The sequence below is a fragment of the Vigna unguiculata genome, chromosome 4, assembly GCF_037176805.1.
Source record: "Vigna unguiculata cultivar grain cowpea cultivar isolate G323 ecotype 2 chromosome 4, ASM3717680v1, whole genome shotgun sequence".
Classification (NCBI taxonomy): Eukaryota; Viridiplantae; Streptophyta; class Magnoliopsida; order Fabales; family Fabaceae; genus Vigna; species Vigna unguiculata.
In genome coordinates, this window is record NC_140795.1 from 6,004,888 (window position 1) to 6,019,676 (window position 14,789).

The following is a 14,789-nucleotide window of genomic DNA, read 5'->3' on the forward strand; positions in this document are numbered from 1 at the left end:
TTGTATGAATCTAAAATTTCTAATTAGAGACCAATTATTTTGGTAATCAAAACCTCATAGCTAATGTTAGTGACCAATTAGAAACTAATTCATAATTGAAACTATTCTAAATATCAATTTAAAGACCAATTATATATTTTTTTTAAACTATTTTAGTTGTCAATTTAGTCACTATATAATGACTAATTATTTGTTGTCACTAAATTTGGTCATTTTTTCAAATATTTTCTTGTAGTATACTACAAATTTATAAATTAGATACTTCATTAATAAGTATTGATAAAATATCTTCAATTATCGGACATGATACGTGTCAGACACTGATACATGACCCAAATTGAAGTATTGGTGCATCATAGCTTGTCAATAAAAGAGAATGGGTAATATAGTAATTTTGGTAATATCTTCTTTTCTTATTATGTAATAGATTAGTCAATACAATTTTTTGTTTTTTTCCTTTTATAATTAGTCAGTATCCAATTACTTTTCCAATAAAAAAGTTTACTGGATTATTTTTTTTCAATAAACAAGTTTAACTGGTATTTAGAATAGAGAAATGTATGGCCTATTAGCTCAGTTGGTTAGAACGTTGTGCTAATAACGCGAAGGTCACAGGTTCGAGACCTGTATAGGCCATATGTTGTTTTGTATCCAATTATTTTTCCAATAAAAACGTTTATGGTTTATGGTTAGAGCAATTATTTTGGTAGTTAAAACCTTGGTAGCTAATGTTAGTGACTAATTTATAAATCAATTCATAATAGAAACTATTTTAATTATCAATTTAGAGACCAATTATAATTTTTTGAAATTATTTTAGTTGTCAATAATTTTTAGTTTTTAAATTGTAACCTAAATTGGACACTATATAGTGACTAATTATTTGTTGTCACTAAAATTGGTCATTATTCAAAGATTTTCTTGTAGTGTCCTGCAACTTTATAAATTAGATACTTCGTTGATAAGTATCATAAAATATCCTAAAGTATCGGATACAGATACGTGTCAGACATAGATACGTGACACAAGTTAAAGTATCGGTGCATCATAGATTATCAATTTATCATCCAACACCCCAAAGTCTATGCTTAATAATTTTGTGAACTTCTTAAAGTTTTCCAATTTTTTGAACATTGAAAGTTTTATCATAAGAATTTTAAAAAAATTATAATTTAAAAAAAAATTGTGGGCTGGCCCGCACTTATGCGGGGTGGACTTTTCAACTCGCGTTGAAAATGCGGGGCAGGGCGTTCCTAATGTGGGTCAGGCCTAAATGGGTCGGGTCAGCCCGCATTGCCACCCTTATTATTTATTAGAAAAAATTTAAATGTATTAAAAATTACTAATTATTTGTGTTGTGGTCAATTAAATTTTGAGTGTTCATTGTATTCTCGTAAGATTGTATTCAAATATATATGTATATATGGTTATTAATGACTATATAATGAAGTCTAAGTCTATGATATTTTTGGCCCTAAGTCAAAGATACTTTAAGCTCGTGTTTGACTTTTCTTATTCTCTTGTAATAGAGTGTTGTAAGGTGTAGCAAAATTCATGCTATGTAGGGTGTGGATGTACTTGGGTCAAAAGGTTGAGAATGTTTTCTATATGTTGTATAAATTTGCATATAGTGATTATTCTCTGTGGTTGTGATTTTTCTTCGTATTTGGAGTTTCCACGTTATATTCTTGTGTTCTTTGTGTTAATATGATTTCTCTGTTAATAGGGTGATTCTTGGGAGTAATGTTCTTAATTGATGATGTGTTTTTTCTCAACAATGGGATCATAGTTGTTCAGTAGGATTTTTCTTAGTATATTATGTGGTTGCAACTTAGTCTTATCTTCCATATTAGAAAATATTTAATTCCTTATTGTTGCCGAATCATCCTTAGTTGTTGAAGTTGCAATGAGAGATTTGATGGAATGATAATTGTCAGCATCATGTTGGTGCGATGGATTTGTAGTTGAGTTCTTGAATGTGCAAAGACCGTGAGTCGTGTTGGATCTGTAGTAGAGTTCGCATGTGGCGAGATGCTCCTAAATCTGCGGAGGACATCGTAGTTGGTGCTCATATGGCCCAGTGAGTGATGTACGATGGAGATATGATATGTGTTAGTCACGGTTTGTGGCATGTGCGTGGAGGAAGTGCTTTGCAATTTACATATCTGCTTCGACGAGAGTCAATAGTGGTGCTACGTCAACAAGTGTTACGTTGATGAGTGTTGTATCTCAAGCGAGGGAGTCAAATGGCACGGTAGCTGCGAAGTACGAATGTTTGATTTGTGGCTTTTCGCAAGGTTTGGTGGTTTTGCATAATGGGTTGCGGCATGGTTCCGACGAAGGGTGTATGTGGTGATTATACACGTGCATTGATTAACATTGATGGGGTGCATGAAAATTCTTGGAATGATTTAATTCGAAGTGAAAATTCTTAGGATAGTTTGATTGCAAATGGAAATTCTTGGGATAATTTGATTCCATGTGAAAATTCTCAGGACGATGATTCCAAGTGATACTCTTGATAGGAGTATGATTGCTGGTATAGGCAAATGAAGATGTGCTTATTTTAATCAGGATGGAGAATGTTGGACTGATGAAAATAATACGTCTTGGAAGGAAAGTCCCACATCGCCTAAGATAACTTAGGGGTGGTTGTTAGTGACTATATAATAGGCTCTAAGTCTATGATATTTCTCTGACCCCAAGTCAAAGACACTTTGAGGTAGTGTTTAACTTTTCTTATTCTATTGTAATAGAGAGTGTTACGATATATAGTGAAATTATAAAATTATTGCTTTGGAGGGTGTGAGTGCACTTATGGTCAAAGGGTTAAGAGTGTTTTGTGTATGTTATACAAATTTGCACATAATGATTATTCTCTACAGTTGTGGTTTTTGTCCGTATTTGGAGTTTTCACGTTATATTCTTGTGTTGTTTGTGTTAATCTTATTTATCTATTAATATAGTGATTCTTGTAGTAAAAACGATAATGATTTTAATTGACGATGTATTTTTCTCAACAATATATATATATATATATATATATATATATATATATATATATATATATATAAACATTTTTAATTATTTATAAAAATATAATCATTTTGATGGTTATATCTTGAATCTGAAGAAAGCTTTGTGAAACGTGATGAGCATATTGTTTTGAAAATAAAACAACTTTTTTTTTCATAAAAATTGTGAAAGATACAAAGAAACCCACTTTTAAATTGGAAGGGAAATTCCACACATAGTACTTAATGTCCAAAATCTGTCGGTTCTATAATTTTCATTAGGTTGACAATCCCACAAATACTTTTGCAACACTAAGTTGGAAAGTATAATTAAAATTCATAAATAACAATTAAAGTTCATAAATCACAATCATTCTATATTTTAATTATTTTTATTTTAAAATATTTATTACTATTTTAAGAACAATTTATTTATAAACTACCTCTCCAATATTTTATAAATCACTTAATCCAAACAAAATTACCTTTCTCGATGAAAATATATATATAAATCACTCCAATATTTTATAATTCCACCTTGTTTAACCTTAAAGATGCTAGAGTGGTGTGTGATGTTAAGGTGAACTCAATTGTAGTATTTAGGAGGTGAAATTAACCACATGTTCTTCACATGATGAGTTGGAGTGAAGTTTTCTTTGAATTGATGTGTCATGTTTAGCTAAATATATTAATTGTTAAATTGATTTATATTACTTAATATTACTCAAAAAATGCTTAAGATGGGAAATTCACTAAAAATAGGGTTGCATTTTGACCTTATTGCACTTAGGTGGTGCACAAACTTCGGTCAAAACATGAGTTAAACTGATTTTGCCTTTGACTTGAAGTAATTTGAACAGTTCTCAAAATTTATACAAAAATAACCAAAATCAGTTTTTGTTATTTCACTTTTTAGCACACAAATCGTTCAAAAGACGAACAGAGTGTTGAAAAAGGTAACATTTTTCTAGGTTTAAAAAAATACTAATGTTTCGTCGTCATTGTTTTCTTTCTTGTTGGTGATCTTTTACAGATCAAATTTCAGAATGCCATTTTAACGCTTTCACCAACCGTACCCACCAACCAGCCGTTCTCTCTCAAGTTTCTTAATGCTCCCTCTGATTCCTGTGCTTCATTGTTGAATTTCTGATTACACTTACGTAATCTCATTCTTTGTTTTATTTCGGCCAAGACATAAAAAATATTGCAAAAAAATTGAACCTTTCAATTCTCTCTCTGTCTTTCTCTGTTTCTCTCTCTTTGGATTCTGTAACAAACCAAGGCAGTGAGAAGACACGCAACACCGAATCAGAAACAGCACGAGAGAAAAAAAAAAAAAAACTTGCTTGCACGTTCTGTTCCCAGTGGTCCCATCTCCTTTCTTGTTCATCTTCTTCTCCACTTTCTTTTTATTCACCTTTTTCCCTTTCTCTTTTCTGGTTCAGAGCCATCCTTTGTTTCTCAGAAAACAACAAGGTATGCTTGTTCTCCTACACCTGCCTAATAAAAATTCACCATCTTGGTCGTGTTTGTAATCCTCTAAATGCAAATGGGTCTGTTGAAAAATTTGATCTTTGGTGGATTGAAATGGGATTTCTGAACCTCCCCTGATTCGAGTTTTTTCTGTTGTATTGGATTGGTTTTCATCTGGGGTGCCTTCTTATATTGATTTTTAATTTTTATACAAAGGAAATTGATTTTTCATCTCGTGATTCTAAAATATGTTTCAAGATGATCGTTAATGGTGGCGGTGTGGGAAAAAAGTTTTCTTCACCATTAAGTTTTTCAATGTGTTTTTTTTATGATTTTTTGTTGTGACTTTCGCTGAAAGATCGGTATCTGGTGATGGTTTTGCTTTTGGATGAATATTCTGCTGCGTTGATTTTGATTGAATTATGATATGATTCTCAGCACCCGGGTGGATTTTGTTGCATTTCTAATTCTTCATTGATTTGCTTAGATGATTGGTTGCTCGGTTAATGTGCTTGCTTGATGAGTGTCTTCTTTTTATAAAGGATCAGTTAATGGCAGAGCTTACTGTTTCACAATTATTATAGGTAGTCTTAGATTACCTATGTTTACAAGACATGAGAATGTGTTTTATTGAAGTTTGCCTGCTGGGGCATCATGATTTTTCTTTTTGGTTGTTTGATGACTTCTTTTCCTTTCTCTGTTTGTTGCTGTCTGGTTTGGTTCCTGTTACATTAATAGTTTCATACATTCTATTTTACAGTGATAAAAGAGAGTGTATTGTTGTGGATCGAATGAAGAAAATCAGATGTGTGAATCAGTATAAAAGTTTTTTCTTCTGTGCATTTCCATTTGGAGACACGGATCATAAGTTTGAAATCAAACGAGATCAATTATTTTGTGTTTTGGAAAGAATTTCTCTAAACTGAGACCAGTTTTTAAAAGTAAATTCCTTCTTTCTGCAACTTTCAATAAGCATTTTCATTCCTTTCTACCATAAGTGGTTTGTTCTTGTTTCTGAAGTTAGTTCCACCATTGCTTAACATTCTGTTCTATATGTATAAGCTGTATTTAACATTGGTTTTCTTTTTTGTTTTGTTTCAGGATTGTTTTCTGAATCTTGTTCTGCTCATTAACTCCTCTCATCTCCAAGATGGCCAATGAAAGTGGAGAATTACCAATGACCCCAGAAGTGACTAACTCACCCGGGGTTGAAAAAAGAAGGCATTTACCTGACAAAGCTAGTTCTGGAAGCAGTGTTGAAAAAGTTGTTCCTAATTATCTCAGAGCTTCAACAGGTTCTTGTCATGATTTTTGCAAATATGGTAAGAAACATGCGCATGAAGTGAAGGAAAGACGCTCTATACCTGATAGAGCTACGAGAAAACAGCTCCACCAAAGTTTACAAGGTAGTGTTGGTGGGATAACCGTATCAGTTGCTAGGCTCAGTGCATCTGTAGATTCCAAGCTGACAAAGATTTCAACAAGAAAACTGAAAGAATCAGTTGATTCCAAGATGGTTTCTGATACATCAGACACTCCTAAGCAGAAGCGGCCAACAAAGTCATTTGACAACCCAAAGGAATCACGGAACGAAGTTACGGTGAACCGGAGAAAATCAACGTTGGCCAAGGTTAATCCATCTCTCCTGAGGTGCCATACATCTCCTCCAATAAGACTAGAAATTTCTTCAATGAAGGAGGTCCAATCTCCATCAAAGTCTGCTTCCAAAAAGGTTGGAACTCCATCAAAATCAATATCTAGGAAAGTGGATTCTCCATCAAAACCAACTTCTAGGAAAGTGGAAGCTCAATCAAAATCAACTTCTAGGAAGGTGGAGGCGCCTTCAGGATCAATGGCCAATAAGATGGACTCTCCATTAAAACCTACTTTCAATGAGATGAGGAATCCCTCAAAACCAATCTCCAAGGTCAAAACTTCATCAAAACCATCTTCCAATGTGGTGAAAACTTCATCACAGATATCTTCTCTCAAAGGTAAAGAAGCAAATTTGTTTGAAAAACGTTTGCCTTCTTTAAATTTAAGCAATGTTAGGAGGAAGCAAATATCTTCCATGAATACCCCAGATGTCGATGTTGGTCAAATATATAATAAGATCAAGTTGGAAAAGGGGGCTACATCCTCCAAAGCAGGTTCAAAAAAACTGATGGCACCTCAGAAGGCTTTGTTATCCCCCAGAGCTTCCCTCAGAAGAGTTGCAAGTCTAAATTCAAGAAAGTTGAAGAGCCTGAAAATTGCATCTCACCTTAAGCATCAGCAGACTCCCAAAAAGGTTGAGCACGAGGAACACGACAACAACAACAACAATGAGGTAGAGGAAAAAACTTTGTATGTCATCAAGATGGAAAGTGAAAACAAACCCTTGCAATCTGATCAGAATGCTAGCTATGATGATGAATCATACATTCCTCAGTTGTTATCACCTAAGTCTTCGGTGTCCTCAATTTCCGAATCCTTTTCTGCAAAAGACCGAGAGGAATCTGAATATACAACTAGTGAATATGAGCAGAATGAGCAGGATGAGCAGGATTCTTTCTCAGGAAGCCATGAAGTTGAATGCATAGAGAAGGAGAAGACATTGGAAGATGAAAAGAAAAGCAAGAACACAAAGAATGTGGTGGCGTATTCCAAAAACAAGGACAACAAAGTGGTAAAATTGAAGTTCAGAAGGGGAAAAGTGGTTGAAAATCCAACTGAGATAAGTAGTCCAAGGAGGATCAAGTTCCGGAGAGGAAAAGTGCTGGGTGGGAGGGCCAGTGTTAAGGTTGACACCCGGAAAAGCTTTGAAAGACACGAAAGCTGTGCTGACAGCAATGGTGCTACAACTGCTCCAGAAAAGGTTATTTTAAGACATCAAGATATGCAAGACAAGAGAGATGCACAGGGACTATTCAATAATGTAATTGAGGAAACAGCAAGTAAACTAGCCGAAACTCGGAAGAGCAAGGTTAAAGCACTGGTTGGTGCCTTTGAAACTGTGATCTCTCTTCAAGAGAAAAAACCTTCTGTAAACACACTCAGCTGACAAAATCTGGAGTAGGCATTTTCTAGCTTTTTCACTTGTTTTGTAAAGAAATGATAGGAAAAATAAACCTGAGCTTTGGTAGTAGTTGTGAGATCTACAAGCTGAAGGTACTGCAGAAAGTAGAGGTAGATTTGCCTTGAATTGTCTTTAGAAACTCTGCATGTAGAGTTTAAAAGGGGGTTTTTTGTGATGTCAAACTTATCTTAACTTGCATCATATACTTTTTGTTTCATTCTGCTTTGGAAATCCATACCTGTTGTGAATGATTTGGATCTTCTAATTTTGAATAAAATATCAGATAGTGATGCCAGTGGCTTTGTTGTACTTTTACCCTGGAAAGCAAACTTGCTTTGAACTTGTTAAAATTTCTGTTACTTCTTTGATGTTGTTCATATCAAAGTAAGAGTTGTCAGTATTGTGCGTTTGTTTTTTGTAAAACAATTTTCTCTTAAATCTGCTGTTATCATCTGGTTAACTAATTAGTTTGTGAATTTGATACATTTTCTGAGATTTTAGTGTTGTTTGGCGACATTTAAACTAGCATAAAGTATGGTGCAAGAACCTTTCAAATATCTAGGAGAACTTCATCTACAAATCAGACAATAATTTGGAACTATTTTCTTCCATAATTCATCGACTACTCATGAAGAAATTGTGTCTCAACTCACTGTTGTTATCTAACTTCTATTTGGAGAAAATGTGGTGATTCTCTTTGTGCCTGGAAGAAGTTGCTATCATTGTCTTTGTGCACATTGGCACCTTTTTCCCATCACTTTGATAATTTTGTTTCCCACAAGAGAAAGTTAAAAGAAAAAATGAACTTTTATCAAAATCTTTATTCAAAATGATTTTTTTTTTAAACATTTCTTATAAAAACGCAGTTATAGAAATTAAAATATAGCATTCACACACCTTTGATAACAACTATCTAGTAATTTTTGCTCATTACTTGAAGATTTAGCTAATCATGTCCATTTTAAAATTGGTTGACCATTGAATCCTTGGTAGGGCTTTCTTTTTTATCTGTTTATTTTCATAGAAACCTTTAGCTTAAATTGTTGGTTAATCCCAAAATAAATTATCTTAAATATTGCATGGCTTTTACATTCATACATATTTTGATATTAAATTATCTAATGGAAAAAAATGTTTAATAATGGTGAAAATTGATTCTCATCTCTTTGTGTATTCCAATCTCTATTGAACAAGATCTTTATTTCTCATAACAAATAGCCTTGTCAGTAGTATTTACAGCATGTTTAATTTTTTATTAGCCCGACTTCCATGTAATTGACAAAGTTTATAAAATATATTAATATTTCTTTTTCAAACTCTACTATATTTCATTATTGCCTCTTCTATATAAAATTAAATAATCTCTCATGAAATTAATTAAAGTTGAAGTTGTGTCAAAATGACATAATTTATTTTAAAGTATTTTAAACTAAAGTTGTGTCAACCTTACACAACTTCTACTATAACTGAATTAAAGTCATTTCATTTTAACATGATATCGATTTAAAATACAGTGAATTAAAATCGTGCTACCTTAGCATCACTTTAACTTAAAAACAATTTTTTCATAATAAAATTTAACAAAGCTAGCACAACTTATCCATTTTCATAAAAAGATTTCAAAACTATCCATTTCTATAATTTAATAAAGAAAATTGCACCATTTTAGTAGTTTTGCCTAAATCATGTAAATATTCAAAAGGTTTAAGTAAACTTTGTTTGATGTTTCTATAATTTTATATAACTTAAACTTATACAATAACATAATATTATTTTAATTATTTTCTACAACAATGGTAATACTATTTTATTTTCTACTATTTTTTAAATTTTACATAAAATTTTAATTAATAATATATTTTATAGTTAAATTAACTTGTAACAATCAATGATTGATTATACTTATTTACACTCATGAAAACATCATGTTCATGTGTGTTCACATTTTTTATGGAATTATTATTATTATTATTATAATTTTTTTTAATTTGATTGTATGTAGTTTTTATTTATTTTGACCGTAATAATTATTGATAAATATCATGAATATTGAACTTGGTAAGAAGAGATTTAAAAATCGAAAAAAAATTCTGTAAGAAAATTCCTCGAATATTAAAATTAAGTATTGAATTTGAATAGTTGTATTCTTAATTCAAAAAGTTGTATTTTTTTTATTTAATGATGAAAGAATAGATAGACTTGGTTGGTATTTCATTTGTTCTATATATTTAATTCAAAAAATTTTGTAATTTTGTTCCAAAAATTTAATTACAGAATTTTATCCCGTAAATATTGTTTCAAAAATCTTATTTTGAAGATTTCATAAATATGTTCCAGAAAGTTTATGAAATATATATTTCAGAAGTCACCTTTTAATAGAAAAATATCATTTTAAATATTTGTGGAGGTGCGCAAAAGAAATTGTGGATATGCAGGAAGTAAGGCCGACGATTTTCATATAACAGGCCCAAATATTTGTATCCTTGGCTACCGTCATTTGAACGCTACCTTCCTGCTGTATTTATGATTTGTTATTAGTAAAAAACCCATTCGTACTATTTTTAATTTAATTTTTTTTTTTAATTTTACTATAGATTTTTTTATTGGATAATATTTCTATTAAACATATTTATTTTAATTTAAAAATAATTTATTTAAAAATAAATTAATTAAATAAAATAATTACTTAATAAAATAAAAATAAAAAATGAAAAAATAATTATTTTAATTTTAAAAGTATAGATCTATAGATTACTATCACGAACATATATTAATTTTTTCTTTTTTCAGCGCATACACCCTTTGCATACTCTAATCCACTGTCCAATTCTTCTTCCGAACCATGGCAGAAGCATCCTCCGCCGGCTCCACCACCGCCGACCCTCCGCCACCAGTTACCAAAAGATGGGCTGACGAAGCGGACGAAGAAGCCGAAGAATCATCCACCGCCAGCTCCACCGCCATCGAAGCCTCTTCCGTCAACCTCGACGCATTAAAAATCGAAGACAAGGATGAGAACCCTCCCAAACTCTTGGATGACCCCGACGATTCTAGCATCCAAAAGGTGCGTTTCACTCGCAACAAAACACTTCTCTCTTTCTTGTTCTCCGTTTACAGTCAGTTATGGTTTTGAATTGAATGCTAGGGTTTTGTACTGTGTTCAGGTTACCTCTGGAGACACGCCGTACACGTCGGCTTCGAAGTTCGAGGACCTGAACCTCTCGCCGGAGCTTCTGAAGGGGCTCTACGTGGAGATGAAGTTCGAGAAGCCAAGCAAGATCCAGGCGATAAGTTTGCCGATGATCCTCAACCCGCCGCACCGGGACCTCATCGCGCAGGCACACAACGGGTCTGGGAAGACCACGTGCTTCGTGCTTGGGATGCTCAGCCGCGTCGATCCCAAGGTGCAGGCGCCGCAGGCTCTCTGTGTTTGCCCCACTCGTGAATTGGCTAATCAGAACATCGAGGTTCTCCGCAAGATGGGGAAGTACACCGGGATTGCGTCGGAGTGCGCTGTGCCGTCGGATAGCAATGCGCTCTCGATCGCGAAAAGAGCGCCGATTATGGCGCAGGTGGTGATCGGAACTCCTGGCACCATCAAGAAGTGGATGAGCTTCAAGAAACTTGGGGCCTCCAGGTTGAAGATTCTTGTTTTTGACGAGGCAGATCAAATGCTTGCGGAGGTAATTTTATTGCGTTGCCCACTTGCTGAACTTGTTATTACCGTGATTTATTGGGGGATTGGTAAGTTTAGACTGAAGAGAACACTAGTAGTAGCAGTAGAAAACCCCATATCCGACTATTTATTTCTGAGTTTAATTTTGATACACAGTTTTACCCATGATACATTGTCCCTAATATCATAAAGGGGATTTTGCCCATGATACATTGCCCCTAATATCATAAAGGGGATTTTTGGCCTTCCTCCATTTTTCATGATCCGTATTCTATTGCCCACTGTTCTCATGGCCGTATCATTCTTCCTGAAATTGTTACTGCATTTTTTGAAGAGTTACCTAGTGACTCTGCTAAATCTATGTTTCAAAGTGGTTTGCGTGCTGTAATTGTGTTGCGTGGTAGATTGTCAGTTTGTGATGGATATAGAGGAATAGAGAACTAGTAGTGTAGTGAATAATTTGTTCTGACGATTTATTCATTTCTAGTTTATAAATATACATGCCAGAGATTGAGCATTACACAGTTTTAGGTTCAGGGTTGTCTGGTCACATGTTCATTTGTCTTATTTTAATAGAAATATGCTTGGTAAATATGCCATGTATTGATTGTTATGAACTTTATTTTTGCAGGATGGATTTAAAGATGATTCCCTGAGGATAATGAAAGAAATACAAAAAGTCAATTCTAATTGTCAGGTTCGTTGATATTAATGGATTGATACTCGTCAATTTGAATTTGCACAATTTCTGCAGTGAGTTTCTTTTTATCTAGAAAATTTTGATTGGTCTTGTGTGTGCCTCCAGGTTCTTCTGTTTTCTGCTACATTTAATGACACCGTCAAGAATTTCGTTTCAAGGACAGTCAAAGAAGATCATAATAAACTATTTGTAAAGAAAGAAGAACTATCTTTAGATGCAGTGAAGCAGTATAAGGTCTACTGTTCTGATGAACTTGCGAAGATTGAAGTGATAAAAGATTACATATTTGAGATAGGAGAGAATGTGGGGCAAACCATCATATTTGTGCGTACAAGAAATAGTGCACAAATGTTGCATAAATCACTTGTTGACTTGGGTTATGAGGTTACATCTATACAAGGTGCTCTTGGTCATGACGAGAGGGAGAAAATTGTTAAGGAGTTCAGAGATGGTTTGACTCAAGTTCTTATATCAACTGATCTTCTTGCTCGTGGCTTTGATCAGCAACAGGTACTGTGTTGGTTCTCTCTCCCACTCTTCTCTTTTGTGTGTCCTTTTTTCTTTTAAATGTGGTTATCCTAACAATTTATATTTATTCAGGTTAATTTGGTCATCAATTATGATCTTCCAATGAAACACACTGCCAGCTATACCCGTGAACCCGAGCCTGATTGTGAAGTGTATTTGCATAGGGTTGGCAGAGCTGGGCGTTTTGGGCGCAAAGGTAATTTCCAGATTTCTCTGCTTACTCTTATGTAGTTATAAGAAATTGTTAAAATTGCATTATTAAGCTAGGAAGCACTGAGACCTTGGTAGAAGAGTGTGATGCCGTACCCAACACTTTTGTGACAACACTTGTCAGACACTTCTATCAGATGTCCAACCCTATTCAACTGTGTCACAATTTTTTGCTGGCTGACCTCTTTGACATGGTTTGGCTGACACTACTATAGTAAAAATAGCAAAAAAGAAATTGAAGAAGACGACTTATATTAGAAATAATGCATGACTTATTTTTTAGGCTTATAAAAAAGACTTAAGTAGTTATTTTAACTATTAAGATACATGTTTGTTATTTAAGATTCTATTGTGAAAGATGTTATTGCGAGAAAATTGTAACAAATTTGTTTTTACAACATGAGAGTGTTAATCCTCAATTGAGAGTTTTGTCATGATGCTTAGATACATGTATGTATGTATTTTTGTGGGTGTGTATCAGCAGTTATTCCGTGTCCTATATTTTGGACATTAGCTTCATGCAATTTTTTTTGCTTTACCCTTTTATTCCAAAGAAAGTGATTCATACTTTATTCTTCGTCGAGTTATGAATCATATTTTCAGCGCTGGTATTAAATAGTTAAGTTATCCGTTTGTTTGTTTTGATCCTACAGGTGCTGTATTTAACCTGATATGTGATGAAAAGGATGAAAGGCTCATGTCGAAGATTGAGAATCACTTCGGCACTCGTGTAGCTGAGGTCTGACAATTGATTCATAGCATCGATTCTGCTAAATTTGATTTTTTATTATTTGTTCTGAAGTAGTTGTGAAAATATTCATCTTTAACATTTTGATAATGTGACTGGGGATGCAGGTGCGAGCACAAAGTGTGGAAGACTATAAACGTGCACTGAAGGAAGCCGGTTTACTGCAATGATATGAATGTGGAGAAGTCGATTTATTATAATGTATGATTTAGTGTGTGATTGGTAATGTGTTGAAGAATTGATTTTGGCCGAAGCGATATCTAATATTATTTGATTTCCATTGACACGAAATTTTTAATCTATTACTCACTTCTCGTGGAAAACAACTATAAGCTTTTCATGAACTTCTCACATTTATTATTAATCATAAATCAACACCACATATATAAATATATTTAGACAAAGTTTTTGGGTAAGGCTACATGCAACAAATATTTCGATGCTCAAATATTTTGATGTTCAAAGTTAGTGTTTCCAGATAGCGGATTTGAAATTTAGTGTTGTTAATATGTTAATCTCGTTTTAATCACGGATTAGCATTAATTGTTGGTAATGGTTGCTATCTTTTTATTTGTTGTCTTTGTCCTAAATTCTTTGTTTGGGAGGGTTTCTGATTCGGTCTTATCACGAAAGTTTGTCTATGTTTGAGCATGATCCATTTGGTTATGTTAGCAACAATTCGGAGTCCAGGAGTCGGGATAGTTCATATAAAATGAATGATTTGAGGGTGAATCGATGAAGTTCCATTGTTGGGTTAATGTTGTAGGTTGCAAATATAAAGGTTTGGTGTTCCAAATTTTGCCTAATCCATCCTACTCTTAAATGCTTTTAGGTTTAGTTTTCATATTTTTTTGATATCTCAAATCTTTATTCCGTGTGATATTGAAGTCATTTAATTTATACTATGTTTAATCATTTTTTATAATTTTAAGGTTTAATTATTTTTTTGATTTTTATTGTTGTAAAAATTAATTCAAGTTGGTTCTTGAATTTTGTTTAGTTAAGTCCTAATTTTTGAAAAATTGATGTATTTTGGTTAGTACCGTACTAATGACATTATAGACACATGTCATGTATCCGTTTGTATTGATATGTCAATCTTAGTGTTATTTGTATTATTTGTTATTTTCATTCAATCTAGTCACAATTTTTTTAAATAGAATAATTTTGTCCTTTAAAAAAACAAATTTAATTTTTATATATTCTTTTTATTATAATTGACATTTTAATTAAATGTCTCGGAAACTAATTTTAAATTAAATCTAATTATATTAGTGAAATATATTTAAGAAATATTTATATAAAAAATAAATTTGTTTTCTCTTTAAATGAAAAATTGCTCTATTTTTTAAACAAATCGAATTGAATAAAAATAATAAATA

At 32.9% G+C, this 14,789-nt stretch overlaps 2 protein-coding genes and 1 non-coding gene across 4 annotated transcripts; all 3 read left to right on the forward strand.

Moving 5' to 3' along the window:
* The first annotated feature begins 562 nt into the window (after positions 1-562).
* Positions 563-636, forward strand: TRNAI-AAU (transfer RNA isoleucine (anticodon AAU)). Its single transcript has one exon. It is a non-coding gene; the product is annotated as a tRNA-Ile (tRNA).
* Positions 637-4,023: 3,387 nt separating this feature from the next.
* On the forward strand, positions 4,024-7,762 carry LOC114182359 (uncharacterized). Of its 2 annotated transcripts, none has more exons than XM_028069225.2 (2): positions 4,024-4,490; positions 5,589-7,762. In XM_028069225.2, exon 2 carries the CDS (start codon positions 5,638-5,640, stop codon positions 7,528-7,530), a length of 1,893 nt encoding a protein of 630 aa, XP_027925026.1. In that variant the 5' UTR covers positions 4,024-4,490; positions 5,589-5,637; the 3' UTR covers positions 7,531-7,762. The 2 variants fall into 2 exon arrangements, with proteins under 2 accessions (XP_027925026.1, XP_027925028.1); XM_028069227.2 differs by lacking the exon at positions 4,024-4,490 and adding an exon at positions 4,548-5,428.
* A 2,558-nt stretch (positions 7,763-10,320) lies between these two features.
* Positions 10,321-13,698, forward strand: LOS4 (P-loop containing nucleoside triphosphate hydrolases superfamily protein). Its single transcript, XM_028069292.2, has 7 exons — positions 10,321-10,609; positions 10,710-11,228; positions 11,853-11,918; positions 12,027-12,431; positions 12,522-12,645; positions 13,313-13,398; positions 13,515-13,698. Exons 1-7 carry the CDS (start codon positions 10,388-10,390, stop codon positions 13,575-13,577), a joined length of 1,485 nt encoding a protein of 494 aa, XP_027925093.1. The 5' UTR covers positions 10,321-10,387; the 3' UTR covers positions 13,578-13,698.
* Positions 13,699-14,789: the final 1,091 nt, after the last annotated feature.

What these genes read in the sequence shown, in the direction of transcription:
- LOC114182359 (XM_028069225.2), top strand. Translation starts at nt 5,638, where the DNA reads ATGGCCAATGAAAGTGGAGAATTACCAATGACCCCAGAAGTGACTAAC.
- LOS4 (XM_028069292.2), top strand. Translation starts at nt 10,388, where the DNA reads ATGGCAGAAGCATCCTCCGCCGGCTCCACCACCGCCGACCCTCCGCCA. An exon ending in CAGATCAAATGCTTGCGGAG is followed by an intron (nt 11,229 to 11,852) that starts GTAATTTTATTG and finishes TTATTTTTGCAG; the next exon opens with GATGGATTTAAAGATGATTC. An exon ending in AAGTCAATTCTAATTGTCAG is followed by an intron (nt 11,919 to 12,026) that starts GTTCGTTGATAT and finishes GTGTGCCTCCAG; the next exon opens with GTTCTTCTGTTTTCTGCTAC.